This window comes from Olea europaea, unplaced genomic scaffold, assembly GCF_002742605.1.
Source record: "Olea europaea var. sylvestris unplaced genomic scaffold, O_europaea_v1 scaffold4172, whole genome shotgun sequence".
Taxonomy (NCBI): Eukaryota; Viridiplantae; Streptophyta; class Magnoliopsida; order Lamiales; family Oleaceae; genus Olea; species Olea europaea.
This window is the reverse complement of record NW_019261494.1, coordinates 17,590-34,734: the sequence shown is the minus strand read 5'-3', so window position 1 is coordinate 34,734 and position 17,145 is coordinate 17,590. Positions and strand designations below refer to the sequence as shown.

The 17,145-nt window shown below is 34.9% G+C and overlaps 2 protein-coding genes and 1 long non-coding RNA gene across 3 annotated transcripts; all 3 read right to left on the bottom strand.

Moving 5' to 3' along the window:
• On the bottom strand, nt 1–6,145 carry LOC111387677 (molybdate-anion transporter-like). The gene is made up of 7 exons (XM_023012252.1): nt 6,027–6,145; nt 2,530–2,601; nt 2,095–2,181; nt 1,457–1,742; nt 1,165–1,380; nt 735–837; nt 1–383 (listed from the first exon to the last, which is right to left on the bottom strand). The coding sequence occupies exons 1-7, from the start codon at nt 6,143–6,145 to the stop codon at nt 319–321; spliced, it is 948 nt and encodes a 315-aa protein (XP_022868020.1). The 3' UTR covers nt 1–318.
• A 4,590-nt stretch (nt 6,146–10,735) lies between these two features.
• LOC111387675 (AAA-ATPase At2g46620-like) lies at nt 10,736–13,067 on the bottom strand. The gene has a single exon (XM_023012250.1). It carries the CDS (start codon nt 12,623–12,625, stop codon nt 11,141–11,143), a length of 1,485 nt encoding a protein of 494 aa, XP_022868018.1. The 5' UTR covers nt 12,626–13,067; the 3' UTR covers nt 10,736–11,140.
• A 2,841-nt stretch (nt 13,068–15,908) lies between these two features.
• LOC111387676 lies at nt 15,909–17,139 on the bottom strand. The gene is made up of 2 exons (XR_002701446.1): nt 16,480–17,139; nt 15,909–16,185 (listed from the first exon to the last, which is right to left on the bottom strand). It is a non-coding gene; the product is annotated as an uncharacterized LOC111387676 (long non-coding RNA).
• Between the last annotated feature and the right edge of the window lie 6 nt (nt 17,140–17,145).

Here is a 17,145-nt window from a genome sequence, read left to right as displayed (position 1 = left end):
TTTTTTTTTTAATATCATGGAAAAATATACCAAAATAACAAAGAAAACAATGAATATCCATCCTAACAGCACGTCTTTGGTTATAAGGTGCTAATATTTATGATTTCACCCCGTCTAAACAACACACAAACAAACAAACATAAAGTATTTGTATATGCATGGTATGTTTCTTTGCAGGTAACCAACTCATTCTTGTCGTAATTTTTGCAGCAGTCAATTAATTGCGCTCTAGTCTATAGATGAAACCCGTGTTGCAGATGACAAATGCGTGGTTATTAACAAATCTTGAAATGTTTTTGCCATCCGAAGATATTTACATCACGTGACATTTAGTGGCTCACCCTCGGCATCCTTATCCTTCATCATGGCCCAATCTTCTGTCTCTGCAAAGGTAATAGGCAACAGAAACATAGTAAAGAAACAGTTTTCTTGAGGATACTGGATTATTAACATGCCAAAAGATCCTTTAATCAGATAGGCTATAAGAGTTCGAGAATAAGAAATATATTGCTGTTTATCGGCAATTTGGTATTACATGACCTGAATCAATTGTTCATCACTTATAGTTTAACAGCATCTTTTGTGAAGTAGATTGGAAAATTCCAGATAGTATCAAAAAAGAAAGAAAAAGAAGTTAAAATCTAGCCTATTGTATAGGTTAGTTGTGTCCATGTCTATTATTGTGTGCTAAACATGCTCTAGGGTCAATCAACTTGAACAAACATAATACTCACTTGGCTTGTCTGCAATTGCTGAGAGACGTCTCTGTAAAATGGATGCCACGAAGAGGAAGATTGAGCACATACCAAACATCACAGTGATGGGGAATGCATCAACCTTCAAACAAACAACCAAAAAGCCTTTAAATGTCTTGCAATTAGCACTGTACATAAATGAAAAATTACATCCCATAAATCTAGGGTGGAATAATGGTGTGTGGAAAATATACAATAATATAAATAAAATAAAGGAACTTGGACCAAGAGAAGCATATTTGGTTTACTATATTGAGATGTGCCCCTAACCAAAGGCATATCAAATAAATAGAAAGAAAATTTGAATAATGATAAAGATAAATAGAAACAGGGTGTTCATGCTACACATGAAAAAACCACATATAATATAGCTCAAGACCATACAACATAAAAAGATCCAGCAACATACATTATATAGAACAATGCAAACAAACATGTTTAGGGGGATGCGGAAGAAGTTCATGATGGTGCTTCTAGCCTCCTCGGGAACGTATTGGGATCTCATCTTCATAATGGATGGCCAGAAAATCCCTACACAAGCCTCAAATGTAGAGAAGCCAAGAAGCTGGAGACAACCCGAAAATGAGATACCACCCCCTTTCACCTTCGATGGAGCGACCAAGAACTGCCACAATTAATCTGTCAGCTATTATTCCCATGAGAGGAAGAAACAATATGAACAAATAGAACTCAGGACATACACTGGTCAGAATTGGAAGCAGAAGGGAGGCAGAAGAAATTATGAATACAATCTGCATGTAGCTCTCCACTTTAGGTGAGTTGCGGGATAATAGACGAGACGCAATTGAGCTTCCCAACATTGAAGCCAACATGAAAGTTGCAAAAATAAAACCATGGGGAATATCTTCATCATTTGGACTCAGAGCAGGTGTCCATAGAAATACAAATGTATACATTGAACCTTCAAACAGAGACTGTATTGCACCCAGCAATGCAATCTTCTCATCTGACCAATGTCGACCATATTAAGTTATTTGGGATGGAAAAGAAGTGGACAAGGAAATAAATAGTGAAAAAAAAAAAAAANGGGCTACACTATCCAATAATAGTCGTAAGATATATAGAAGATTCAGTAATGAGGAAACAAGTGTAAAAGCATAATTCCCTCACAAGTAACAACCACCTTGCAGGTGGATTATAGTCTTTAACTCAACTAATCAAAGCCTAGGTTCATGCTTATGTAAGGTATGCTACATGGATCCTATATCTACCCCTGTTCCATTAACAGTCACGTCCATTTTTAAATCACAAAAGCTCAATTCCTTTTTGTAAAACGTGCTTGTAGGCTTATAACCAAGTTTCAACTAGTGATACTTACTTGAAACCAGAAAATTGAGGTTGAATTACTTGCCTTTGTTTCGCTTGCTTTTCGCTCCATCTTGTACCTGCCTCTTGGTCAGAAATTCTATTACAATGAAAGGAATTTGATAGCCACAATCCAGGAACCCAATTTGAGATGTTATATTCCAAAAATCAAGTCTTGTTCCTCTTGTATTTTTCTTCCACTCCCTTTAACCCGAATTTCCTTTGTTTGCATTTCAGAGAGATGATTAATGGAAGTTGATGGGAGTTATTGGAGGTAGGGGGTTAACTTTTAAATTCAATTTTCAACTTCTCCCTCCAAAATCCATTTTCATGCAAATCAGATCGGGTTAACCCACATGGGCAAACTCGTTTTCTTCCAACATCTCCCACTGGCACATGATGAGCTTGACCTGATTTTTAATATAATATAAATTATATTAATCTCAACATCTCCAAGTTCATATGGATAGATGAATCGTGCAACCATTGAGTTAATTTAAGAGCACATAACGCTATACACCTGTTAGGGATATACAGCAGCTCTAGAAGAGGAAATACGTTTCTCGCTATACCCCAGACATATTTTGTAACACCAGTTCAAGTATTTATGGCCCCTCAATTCATTTTAGAACATACTCAACTTTCGCATTTATATTGTGTTCACAATTGTGTCATAAAACTCAAATAATTAACACAATTGTCTAGCCGATGAATACGAGTTGAGGTTTTAGTTAAATAGTCTTCCTTTCCTACTTGAATCCTTTCATTTCAAGTCAACTGCTTTCCTACACATGTCCCATCAAACCGAATCAATCATAGTTATTGGCAACATGCTAAAGTAGCAACACTGAAATAAAATTCTAAGAAACGATCAAAAATCATAAGGGTATATATAAGTGAGGTCAAATGTGCCTCAAAGACTCACACAATGAATAAGCATGGATCAATTCTTTCATTTCTCATTGGTTGTTAAAGCACATGTGATATGAAACACGTGTTACGATATTTTCTCCTTTTCTTAGGGCGTATGTCTAATCTTACAAATTAAATACATCGTACAAATTATAGTTCGAATATTCCTCGATATCTAACTTGAGTTCTCCTTATACTCATTCCTCCAAGCATTCTCAAATCGAGAACTCGATCTGGCTACTAAATGGATTTAACGAATAGAAAAATCAATTTCGATTACTTGTTGTAATCTCATCTTGATACCTTAACAAGGCGACTGGATCATGTGCACAACATGATTACTATCAAGGCCACATGATCATGTACACAACATGATTATTTTGTCTCATCTCGACACATCTCAAAACGTCTGAGACGATTGCTCGTGTGAATGAGCCAATCTCAACCCGTTCGACATACTTTATATGTGCATACAAATCATTTATCTCATAATCTCAACATTATATTACACATGAACTCAAAATTGTTCATCTATAGGCACATAAAACTCAATCAAGAGTTTGTCTGATACAACAAGTATCATATTCTACGAAATTCTAGAGATTCCATATTATCAACAAATATATTTCTAGACATCTTCAGAGTATGATGATTACATATTATCATTTACGTAGATATATCACAGGATACTTTCTTTGCTAATATCTCTCACAGAATTAACATTAATTGTTTGGTTCCATCTTGATACTTGAGATCTTAACATAAAATATTGTTGCGTAACTATCATGGATCTCATATTCTCAACTAGTATCATTAGATGCTCGATACATTCATACCAAATAATTTCTTTAGCTGCCAAAATATACATTACAACATATGCTTCTTGCTACTCTATATAGCAAAAGCGCACAAGTTAAATAACTAATTATGCTCGACTAACTCTCATTCTTAGTCAACAATTGTATATCTATTCCAATCACAAGTTATTCATTTGACAACGAAATAGAATAACTGACAGCAGCACCCTTCAGGTATCACAATACATTTTCTAAACATAATATTGATACCTACTGATTAGATCAATGGCATGACCATTGTTAGGAAAAGTATATATCATAGTTTACTTCTATCTCCTAACTCTTAAGCGTACTAGATATAGTTCTCTGGATATTTCTTTGTACATTTATGAAATCTTTTGGACATTTATGTAGACTTTTATGATCATATTTGCAATTCCACATGAGTATTTATATTTCAAAATGGTCTCTATACATTCCTTATCATGTATACATTCCTTATCATGCTAAGCCAATCCAATGTCATCAATATCAAAGTTAGAATTACATCCTATCATCAGACATTTTCACAAATAAAGTAATTTTCGTCCATATGAAAAAAATTCTTGTACGAGATTTAACCCTGTTAAAAACTCAAGTACGAATGTCAAGATGACTGTATTAGGCCATATATGTAACAGTAAAGTTATCACTATACAAAAAAAGCCCTCAACATGAAATCTAAAAGTCGATTCATGTTGATATCTTTAATCATTTCTCAATTGAGAATAAAAATACAATCTCTAGGTCGATTTGGTGTAACTCTAAATTTAAACATATCATCGCGGCTAGCATTGATGTACAGAAGCGAATCACATCGTTATGAAAAAATTTATCCAACTCAATACACTCACATACTCAATACACTCGCATTGAGTATAACCTTTTTTAAAAAATGAGCTTTATCTATCAGAAACTCATTAGTCTTCCACTTAACTTTCAAGAGCCTAAATGTTCTCGATAAACATAATGTCTGAATAGAAATTTCACCATATCTCAGATTAGGTCGAAATTCTATACTCCATATATATACTTTCCATCATTTTTTCTCAAAATTCATCTTCTGATTTTTTTTTAACCAAGAATCATTGGCATTAAATAGCTCTTAGATCTAACTCGTAACCAAGAATCATTAAATTAGATAGTTCTTGGATGGCTACCACTCGGATAGATAGTTCCCATCAGAATCGAAAATCATTGATATTAAATGGTTCTTAGCTCCCACTCGAAACCAAGTATCATTGAAATTAGATAGTTCTTAGATGGCTCCCACTCGGATAGATAGGTCCAACCCAGAAACAAATTATTCCCACTTGAATAAGAAGTTTGAATATTCACTTACATATTCAAAACTGATTCATCAATACATATAATATCAATTTCAATGATATTCTCCAATCTTTTCTCGCTTACTGAAAAATATGTCAAAAGTCACTTCTTTTGACAGATATCTATCCAAAATTTCAGTTAAGTACCTTTTTGGATTACATATATGTCATTGAGACACATCTAGTTCTCAATAGACTTATGTTCTCATACTCGTTATCGAGAACATATATAGTCCATTAAGAGTCTATGATAACCCATATTCGGTTATTTACGTGTCCAAAATTTATTTATTTTGAAGGTACCAACATTGAGAGAACTCCATTAATTAATATGTTGTAGTTAGCCAACGCTCTTTCCAAAAGCATATACGTAAGTTGTACTACATATCTTGAACCTCATCAGTTATCATATTCAGCAATATTTCATTCTTTCAATCCAATACGCCATATAATTATTGGACATTAAAGAATGGTCAATCCAATAAGAGTTGCTCTCATTACATAGATCATTGATATCTTGTGATAGAGATTCACGTTGTCAAACAATTCTTAAAATCATCACTTCCATAATCTGATTTTCTACTCGACTTCATAAAAGTCTAAATCAATACAATATGGTTAACAGCATTGTTCACATTGCTAACGTGGAAAAATTGATTCTCCTACACGTACAGCTTTGGACACAGCATGGTTTAAAGTGCTGACGTAGAATATTTGCCAAAAAATAAAAATAAAAAAATACAACTCATACTAAGAGGCCAGACCGGGTTATTCTTGCATTTCAAATACTCGACTCTAAACCTAACCACCGAATTTCGAGGCGACCGTCGATCGTACCTCCAGTCGAAAAAACACGAGCACTACTCTACGAGTTCACCGCCTGATTTCCAGTTAAAACACTACCCCTCCAGTAGCTGTGATTTTTGAGACGAACCATTGAAGTACGTCCGGTTGCCGTATAATCAGTACCACCATCGTTACACTCCATCCGTCAGCGATAGACGACCAGTGAACTATCTCCTTCGTGTTGGGTAAGTAAAAAGAAGGCAACATATTTGATTTTCCCTTTTCATGAATGTGGTTTACGGTTCTTAAAACTGATTCGCTTTAGCCTCTTTCCTGTTGAAACAATTGATTGGCTTTAGCCTTTTCTGTGTGCAAGATTATTTGTTGTTTTCATGTTATACATTGAGTCCATATATGTGAGAATGAAGATGAGTGAGGAGCTGCAATTGTCAAATATTTCTGGGCAATCGAAGTCTCTGGCAGGAAGATAACCAATTTTTCTTTCAAATTCAGCACGTAAAATTTAGGTTATCTGGCAGGAGGATAACCAAATAACCAATGTTTCTGGGCAATTGGAGTATCCTTATGAAATGTTTTTGGGCAATGGAATGCTGGTTGTGCTTCATTTATGTGGTTATGTTTATGGGCAATGGAATTCTAGTTGTGCTACCATCCATTTTAATGTTCTTCTTTTTTGTGATTGAACCAAGATACTTCGATGTCGGGTAAGAATAGGAAAATTTGTCAGTGTTGTAGAATGCCGGAACATATGATGTCCGAATGCCCCAAAAAGAGAAGATGCCTCAAATGCGGTGCAAGATTCGTCAAATGGATGGAGGTGGAAAAGTACAACGAACATAAATGTCTTTGTTTCATTGTTGTATTCGCGACTGCAGGTTCTTCAAATGGATCGCTTGCTAAACTAACGGATGAGAAAGACTTGGAGATTTCCTTGAACAAAAAGATGCGCAAGGGAAAACGTATTTTGGAAGATTTGACATGAAATCCGATACAATGGGAATGTGAAACATAAGTCTTTGTATTAGTACGTAGTATGGCATGGGTTTATGTAGGGTAATGCAGTGACAATGCAATTCCAATTTGTAGTAGTTTAGATTATTCGCCAATGCTATCTTATCTCTAACTTTAGAACTTCAAATTATGTATGTGGCAATGTAGTTTTATGTGCTCTTTGAATTCAATAACACCAACAACTGAGTTTTATGTGCCTTTCAAGTTATCTTGCGATAGAAACAGAAAACAATCTTCTCTGAGAATTTCAACCATGCAAACCACCATGTCCCGAACTCTTGCTCCAGCATAGAGAAGACAAATACAGATAAATACCCAATCATTGGATAATTGAACATAAAATGAGATCATATCAAATGTTTATCTAATGCAACAACATTTTTGTGGTCAGAAAATCAGCATCATTTTCACTAAAAACTCACCAGAAATTTATAAGGCAAAAAAAATAATAGCTCCAAAATAGAGGTCCATTTGCCTCATAAAATGCATCCCTTAATGGAAAGCCAAACAAAAATGTACAAATGCATCACTCAAGAATCCAATTTGAACAAAGCTGACAAAATAGCTTGATGTACATCATTCATTACAATCTGAAAATCGTCACATCTTAAACCAAACCAGAGAAAAAAAATAACTCTAAGTGTTTGCATTGCATGAGACAACCACGTATTGATGTTCACTAGTAGGCGTGAATAACGGTCCTATTGATGACTGGGAGGCACCGTACATCCAACTTTCTACGGCACTTTGAGAGCGTGGCGTCAGTGGTTGGAATGTGATTACTCACCTCCGGCAAATCGTAGCATCCCCTCCTACATTATCATCTTCTAATCTAATTACATTGTACATCAAGTTCTCATCATTGGATTCTACAAATACTTCATCATCCAATACTTCTGTTATTTCTTTTCCTACATCAAAATCAACAAAGCCATATGTTCAATATTAGAAAAAAAGGGAAATACAGTACCGGAAGCAGGTTAATTACAATACGATTTCATTACACTAAGCAATATAATATTAGCAATCTCACAACACCGAAAATAGGTAATATTCACTCTTTCCACAAAATTAGGTACCCTTTAGGGTCAAACCCCAAATCCCATACTTAAGCCTTATAAAACCAAACATTTTCCCAGTAGTTTTTATATGGGACAAAGGTTTCCAAAAAACACTTAAATCAAAATTCTTAACTAGTATTGAGCTCAAAGATGCTCATTTAAAACATTTCCAATAGAAATAGTAAAAGGGCATGGAGCAAAAATGAAATGACCAAAAATGTTATGCTTTATATGCAGGATGGCCACAAAATTCACGAGCACCCACCACTACCACAAATGTCATCGCAGATAACTCATTATGCTACTTCATATATGGCCAACTACTTTTGAGATGCATAGATATGTATTTGTATATTTTCAAAGTGCAAGTTCAATAAAGTTTGGATTCTACCTTTCTCAACCATTTGTTCCTTGTCTGTGGAGAGTGGATGTCATGTCTACTGGGAAAAAATTCGGAAATGCTGGGGTGTAGTAAGAGATGGATGTCCACCAGGACCCAGTATTGTGAATGTTTTTCGTGTTCTAACCGGCACCATAGCAAGAGGGGATTCTAACTGGGAAAGAACTCCTGAACGGAAACGGCCCAGTGGCCAAGTCGCGAGAGGTGGACGTTTACGAAGCCGGACCCAGAACTCAGAACATTTTTCGTGTTCTCACCGGAATTGAACCCATTGCACACTTAGATCTGTCGGGAAATAAATTGCTCACGGGTTTCACTTCTGGGTATTGGGAAATCTGACTTTTGATGGTGGGAATAGATGAATAATGGGAATTATTGAAGGGGTCGGGTTGTAAAAAATGAAATAACGATCAAATCCAAATGACCCGCCTTTCCCTGAATTTTCCACGTGAAGCCGTTCCCGCCTACTTCCACGTCAGCCCATTTTGAAATGCTGTGAACATTGCTGTTAACTAATGCTGTACAAGAAGCATTATTTTTGAAAAAATGCATTATTGAAAAAATGGGGCTCAAACAAGGGCTAAAGGTCTATTTAGATTTTAGAGGGTGAATTGAGAAAAGAAATACTTTTTCTTTAAAATTTATTAAAATTTTTGCAAAAGACATAGGTAGTACAAATAAAGAAACTAATGTAAAAGAATAGAATCGAATCAAATCAACCCCATTGCCCGGAAAAGTTAGGAAACTATGTGGAGTGGAACCAAATTTATAAGAATAATGCTATTAGTAGAATAGAGTCCACCTTTAATTGTCTGATATATCAAAATGTAATTCGAATTTATTTAATAATCGAACATATAGTCCTCAATCCGTAGTCAGTATAATGGCACCGAGTGAAATCAAGGAGAGAACGAGGGTTCACAAAAAATGGAAAACGATTCTTCAAAGCACCTACAGAAATCATGGAGAGAACAAGAGTTACATTGCCTAAAATTGGAAGGAATGCGTTGGTATAGTGAAAGAGAAGATTGTGTGATATAGCCCCTGTTCGATTAACATTAAATTAAATTACATTACATTCCATTTTTCTCTCTCCTATTTTCAACCATACAATCTTCTATAAAATAATATTACACGTAAATCGAAAACTTTATTTTCTTTTTCAACCACTAATTTTTCTAAAAAATACTATTCCCCCCATTACCATTTTCAGGTAATGGGGGCCAAACAGGGGCATAGTTGCAAACAGTGGTAGATTTACATAGAGGGCAGTGAGGTTAGTTGCCTCCATACTAAATTTTTGGGGTGGTTTGAGCCCTATATTTTGTAATATTGTTATGATGGAGAACATGTTATTAAAAAATAAGAAAATGTTTGAATTTGCTTGTAATATTATTTTATTGAAAAATGTGTGATTGAAGTGAGATCAAATCACTGTTCAATAATGTATTTAAATGAAAAAAATTAGGCTCAAACAAGGGCTTCAAATTAAAATTTTGCACAAGATTTTTAAAAAATTACTTATAGTTTTTCAATTTTGCCCCAACAATTAAACATTTGTAAAATTTTCTCACAAGTCTATAATCCTAGGTTCGTCCTTGGCTGTGAAGAGAAATAGAAACTGAGATGGTTGAGTGAAAGTTAAAGCAAAATAACAGTAGTTGCAAGTTTTAGTGGCGGAAGAAAGAGAAATGCTATTTACAGTCGCTCACTATTGCAATCGCTTTATATGACATATATGTAGCAGTCAGTGATTTGATACATTAATGTAGTAGCTTTGTATTACCTTATGCAATAAATTACTAACTGTCACATGTATACCATGTAGGACGATTGCGATAGTGAGCAACAAATAACATTATTCTTAAAAAAAGACCGAAATGATGTCGCACTGAACGAAAGTTTAAACAGTAATCTTGCCTTTCACTCTTATAATTTTATAGGGATTAAAGGTAAAACCTCACTATCGCCTAAAATGGTTCTAGATTTTAAAGCCGTTTCAATCTGTTGACTTTAAACTTTTTTCAAAGTAAATCAAGAGTTGGTTTTTAAAATGTTTGTAAAATCACATATTAGTCATAAAACAAGGTCTAAGCATGCATTTACTATCAAGGAGATGAAAATCAATTTTGCTATAGAACTACAATTTAAGATAACTAAATATAAATAGAGTTTAACCATGAACTCTTAATCGGTCTGGTCATTGAGTTTAAACATGAACTCGAGAACTAAACCGAGCTTTTTTACAACTGCATTTACAACTAAATCTCGATTGTCAAAGTTTTACATAATTAACAAGTTGACAAAATTTGTGTTATTGTGTATAAGAATAATTCTACATGTACATTATGGTATCCATATGTTTGTCTATAATGTACATGTGAAATTCTATGATTGGAGGGTTGAAAAAACTATTTTTCAACTCTCTAATGATGTTATGACATTTGTACATTACGGATAATTTTATGAACTCCACAATGTACGTGTAGCATAACCCTTGTGTCTAAACTCACATCTATAGAACAAATCCAAGAGCAAGTGTAAAGCTAAAGTATAAGTTTTTACAAGTAAAAGACTAGTAATTTGGATCCCATAAGCAAAATCAATTAACCGAACTAAATGGCCATTGCACGAAAGGATTACGTTCAAGGGATCGCTTGCTGAACTATCGAAGAATACACTTGACAATCGAGCTAAGATCAGATCAACTTTGATGACTTGAATTTGAATTCGGATCCGGATCCGGATTTGGATTTGGATTCTGATTTTCTCTTTCAACTGCATCAAAATCTATCGAAGCTTTTCTACTACTTTTATTTCTCAAAAATCCATACAAATTCTTGAACTCTTTCATAGGATTAGTATTCTCCCTGCCAAATAGCCCGGACTTACAGTCTAACTCTTCCGAGCCACGACCCGAAACGCTCCCAGACAACCTCCTCGCCACCCGACTGGCATTGTTACTATGCAGCGCCGAAATAACCGTTTTTATTGCCCGGTTAGGTGAGGTCCGGTTCGAAATCATAATCTCGCCAATTTCAGCCGGACTCAAACTCGCACCGATTTGAAAAATCTCTTCAACCTGTGGGAACAATTTGTGATCCTTTAACCCCAAATGACTACTGGCCAAAATCTTAAAGCCCGAAAAATCACACAGAGGGAAATGGATATGGACATCAACTCTTCCGGGTCGGATAATTGTCGGGTCAAGATTTTCTTTACTGTTCATTGTGAATACCATAACCCTTTCTTCACCACAGCATGAAAAAATCCCATCCATGAAATTTGAGATCCCTGGAAAGCTCACGGTTGTTGATTTCGCATTCAGGTAACGGTCCAGATCTTCGATCACGATCAGCGATTTGTTCGAAGTTTGTAGCATAAGGAATTTTAGATCTGAATCATCGGCGATTTTGTTTAAATCGAATTCGTATACATCGTAGTGAAGGAATTTGGCTATGGCCGCGATGAATGTCGATTTTCCAGTGCCGGAAGGTCCGTATAGTAAGTAGCTTCTCTTCCAAACGCGACCTAATCGATGATAATACTGTTTGGACTTCAGAAAGTTTTCCAGATCTGATTTGATTTTGTTCTTCAGATCCGTATCCATCACAACTGTATCCATAGTCGCTGGATGAGTAAAGGGAATCGATCTCCACCGTCCGTTTCTCTGCAGTTCGGTTTCTACATTAACGAACAGTCTCACCTCTTTTCTTTTCTGCTCAATATCATCGAACACTGTGTGAATATGCTGCAAATAAGGAACTAGAATTCTTCGCTTGTCTTTCTTTCTGATCTTCAGAATGAGCGATCTTGAGCTAGTTTCTTCGTTCATCCAATACAGCCTGGCGCCGAGAAAATCGTCCAAAACAACCTGATTCGAATCGAGAACAAGATTGATTTCAGTGGATTTGTTACCTGAGTAAAGATTGGTGAAATCAGAATCTTCCATGCCCGGTAAGGAATTCAGGTAAACATATACTTTTCTGTAAAGTTGATTTTCCTGCATGTGCTCTTTGAATTTCGGCACCTTGTAAAACTGATACACGTAGCACTTCTCCTCCAAGGATCTCCACCATTTCTTCAAAAAGTGAATTAAAGAAGATTTTGACAAAAATCTGAAGACTATATACCCAATAAAGATTGAAATCACTATGCCGGTCAGATTTGCAAGAAGCATCATAACCATATCGAACAATAATTTACGAAAAATAAAAAGGGATAAACTTATTATCGAATTAGGACTTATTCAACTTTTTCAAGAATGATGAGCTGAAATTATGGGTTTGCTGCTTTTGGAAAGCGGTGGATTCGGAGAGGGTATTATTGACATTGGAAGAATTATGGAAAGAATTATTGATTCATGGAATTTTAGAGAGAGAAAGGCAACAACTATAGAGAGAGAAAATGCTTCATGCTTGAACCTGTAAATGTAATGTATGCATAAAGAATGGAGGTGGGAATATTAAAAGGAGGGTGTATTTAAATGTTTTGCAGGCTATCGACGGCGCACGTCATTGGTGATTTTTGATTGGTCCAACATTGGGATTGGAGAAAATACCTTTATAGCTGTTTTCGTATGACTTGGACTATTGGGTCAGGGTGCGAGTGTGAAAGACAAATTTATTTAAGAAAAATGTGTTATTATTTGATAAAATAAAAATAAAAAATAATTATAATATTAACAAGTCGAGACAATAATAAAAGGTTTTATAATGAAAAAGTATTTGTTCACAATAATGATACAATCTCAGTTGCAATAATTAAGATAAAAGTGAAATTAGTTTGATCGACACTCTCTCTCCCTCTATTTGGGATGTCGGCCTTAATTCTGATTATGTTTGTAATTGACTTTATTTTATACAAGTGTTAATGCGCCAGTCAGTGTGAATAAGACCCTTGATACATAACATCAACCCACTAGTAGGGATGTGAGTGAGTCGGTCCGAGCGAGCTCGGGAGCCGAAATTCTCTGCTTGAGCATGGCCTGAGCAAAATATAGTAAAAAAATCAACGCTTAGTTCGGGCTTTACTGAGCCACACGGGGCCAACTCAAGTTCAGGTCATCGCCTGAAAATGAGGTTCAATGGGGTCGAGTCGAATTGACATTCTTACTTACTAGTAAAACCAATTATGTGGTGTGTATATATATATATAACAATTGTGGTATACATTCAAATTTCTTTTATAAGTACATGAAACATGCTTCATACAACTTATCGTGCACTCATTCAAACTACTTCATATGTTGGTAAAATTTTAATTTTGTTGCACTCTTCTGCTGTTATACACTTGAATTTATAAATCAAATTGTTTGAACACAATATTAAGGATTTGTGATATTCTTAAAAGTTGATGGGCTTTGCGATGTTTCTAAATGCTCATGAAGTTGGATTCATGAATTGTGTATTGAAAAGTGAATAAAAGTTGAGGATACAATAAATTTTGATCAATTTTTTGATAGATAATTTTTTTTTATTAAACAAGCACAAAAATTATTTAATAGGAATTTAATTGAAAATGGGCTCAGCCATTTGATCCTTCACTTAGGTTCGTTTAATATGATTTTTGCTTTTGCTTTCATTTCCTATAAAAAGAGATTTCGGAGGAACTACCTTAATGAACTCCAGCCATTTTCTCTAGAATTGTGTAGGCAAAAACCAAAATTGCGGCTGTCTGGTCCATCACCACTACAAAATCTTTGATAAAGTCTCCCATATCAACTAATCATTTGAAAATGGGCACCAAAAAACTTAATTTATGAACTAATAAGAATACTTTTTGCTAATCTAATAAGGTAGGATGCAGAAATTATCTACATAAACTCAAAATTAGTAGGACAATTGAGGATCAAAGAGAAATTCATCAATAAGTGGAGAAATAAAAAAATTTAGAACTCGAGTTGTACATAGCATATTCCAATTGTAGACTTTTAGTGCATATTTTATGTAATACTAGACAAAAATGGATAGTGTACTAAATGATTTTTTACAGCCTAAATAAGTCATTTAGTAAATTAAGGGGTGTTTGATAGGTATTTTTATGTAAAAATGTATTTTAGAATAGTAAATTGATATGAAATGTGTGGTTGAGAAATAAGGAAAAGTTTTTAATTTACGTGTAATATTATTTTAATAAAGAACGTATGGTTGAAAAGAAAAGAGAGAAAAATGTATTTTGAAAAAAAATGACGACCAAACGGGGACTCAATTCAGAATATATTTTAATATGTTGTGCTTGATAGTCTTCTTTTTTTCTTTTTCTTTTTTTAACTTTTCAAGAATTAAATCTTAAGACAGAGAAAATGTAAAAGAGCACTGGCGTAAAACTTCTGGCCTTGTCTAGTTTGAAGCAATCCGCCTTGGACCAATTCAAACTTTTTAATTCGTCTCTTGGGTTTCTTTGGTCCCACTCACTCGCATGATTAATTTGAAAAACATGACTAATCCCGCTGCGAGGTTAGCAATGAAAAATTAATTCATAAATTTTGACTCGGAATTCACTGAAAATATATTGAAAATGAAAGTATCATTCCTTTTCAAATCGTGATATGAAAATGAAAGTCAAGAAAGTGGTGCTCCGGCCTTTAAAATTTGCTGCTCCTTTGTAATGCCCAAGTGGTCCAAATATATATGCTCTATGACAATAATAAAGGACGCCGTTGATTTATGGAATTATAATACAAATATATTCGAGGGTCAGCTTTGATCAATATATATTAACATTGTTCATACGTACGCACTTTATCTTTGACTAAACTTTACATATTAATTACAAATTTTGAATAAATTATTTTTCTTGTAATTTTTATTATTATTATTATTTTGATGTAAATTAATCAATAATGGCCTAACTAGTTGGTTATAGTGCAATTAATGATCACAAAGTCTAATGCCAGAATGATTAGGTTGTTGGGTAGCAGTGGGAAACAATTCCAGCTGAAAATCCTCCCATAGCCACGTAGATGGACCACCCTGAACACATTCATCCTGTTAGGCACTGATTGGGATTTCCAGAAAATACCTCTAGATTTACAGCCATGCTACAGTGCTTGCGAGGATGATCACAAGGTTGACACAACACTCATGAAAGTCGAGATTATTTTATTTATGAGGGACCCGCGCTAGGGCATGTGAGGGCACGATCACCCGCGAGGTCATCCTCGTGGGTTGTTTGGCTTTTTCCTTGACTTTAAACATAAACGTGATTACTACTCGCCCCACGTTGGGAGTTTGGAGTAAGTCACATTGTGGATTAAATTGTAATCCTTAAAATTTTGAGAACAATACGAGCCTATTTGTAACATATTTTCCAAATCATTCGCATGAAAAAGTTGACCATTGAAATATAATCTAAGTCCCACACACGACACAGCCGATCAATAATTGCAGCTTGAAGATAGATATAACGGTAAAAAAATTCATTTTTATGTCCCAAAAAGTTGGCTCAAACAGGGGCTATAACTCAACAAGTATACAAAAATAAATAAATAAATAAAAACCCAAAGCAAATATAAGTATTCAACTAGCTTTTCGTAAATGTGATGTAAGAGTGCCCTATAGTTGCAGTTGGAGGTTTTCACAGTGAAGAAGTTTAGAACTGCGATCTCACACCTCTCAGTCTGTATATGTAGAAAACTGGCCCTAAATATCCTCTTATGTATCGAGGAGACGAGTACAAAGATGATTATGCTCCACATTATCCAACAATGCTACTATTACAGTCTCTCTGCAATCCAATCAATCACTCCTGAAAGTAAAACATGGGGAAAAAGGAGAGTTCAGTTGAAATTAGGCAGAGATTAGGGAGTGAACCAGAAATGTTAAATAAATGGATTAGCGAAAATCCAAATTAGGAGGTGGTAATTTCTAAAAGGGTTAATCTTATATCAAAAGGGTTTGCAAATCCTATAATGTGATTACATAATTATACAACCAGGGTTTTAAGGACTAAAAACAACAATCAATGATCTTGGGAATCTTGCTGAATGTTCAAAATTTGGGAAACCACGAGCTTAGATAGCTCGTTAATGGCTGCTTGAACCTGATAATCGTCTGAATCCCTATCACCTGGCCATGATGATTGTGAGCTTAATCGAGAATATTCGCTTGTAGCAACTTTCGTCTTTGTTGTTTTAGAGATGACTTTTTCCAAATCCGACTGCGATAACGGCCTTGGCTCCTAGAAAATACAAACAAATTTGACAAGAAAATGGGTATAAGTTAGAATAGTTCATTCCTGAACCAAAGCATTGTTCAAGCGTAGCCTTATATAATTTCTTGCATCTTTAAATTACATTTTATAAGTCATGTTACGTAACTAAATACAGCAAATCATTTATCACAGATAACAGAGGAGAACATACAGAGAGAACTAATAATGCTCCTGCGATTGCCACCTGTAAATGAACTACTACAACAAATTCAAGCTGGCAAAAGCAGCTCAAAGAATTTATTTTATGAAGCAACAATTGGCAGAATTATGTTAAGCTAGTGACCCGATTTAAGTTTACCACACGAAAATGATTTGCATCTGGCGGGGTAACGGGTACTTACTAAGTTCTCTCCTTATAAAATTGAATCAGTAACGAGATGCAGGTTAAAAGTGGAATTGATTCATTCAGTGAATGGCAAGAGGAGGCAAGGCATTTTAAGAACTTGGTCTTCCTCGATTCCCATGGCACATTGCGTCGTAAAGCTCTAATCTTAT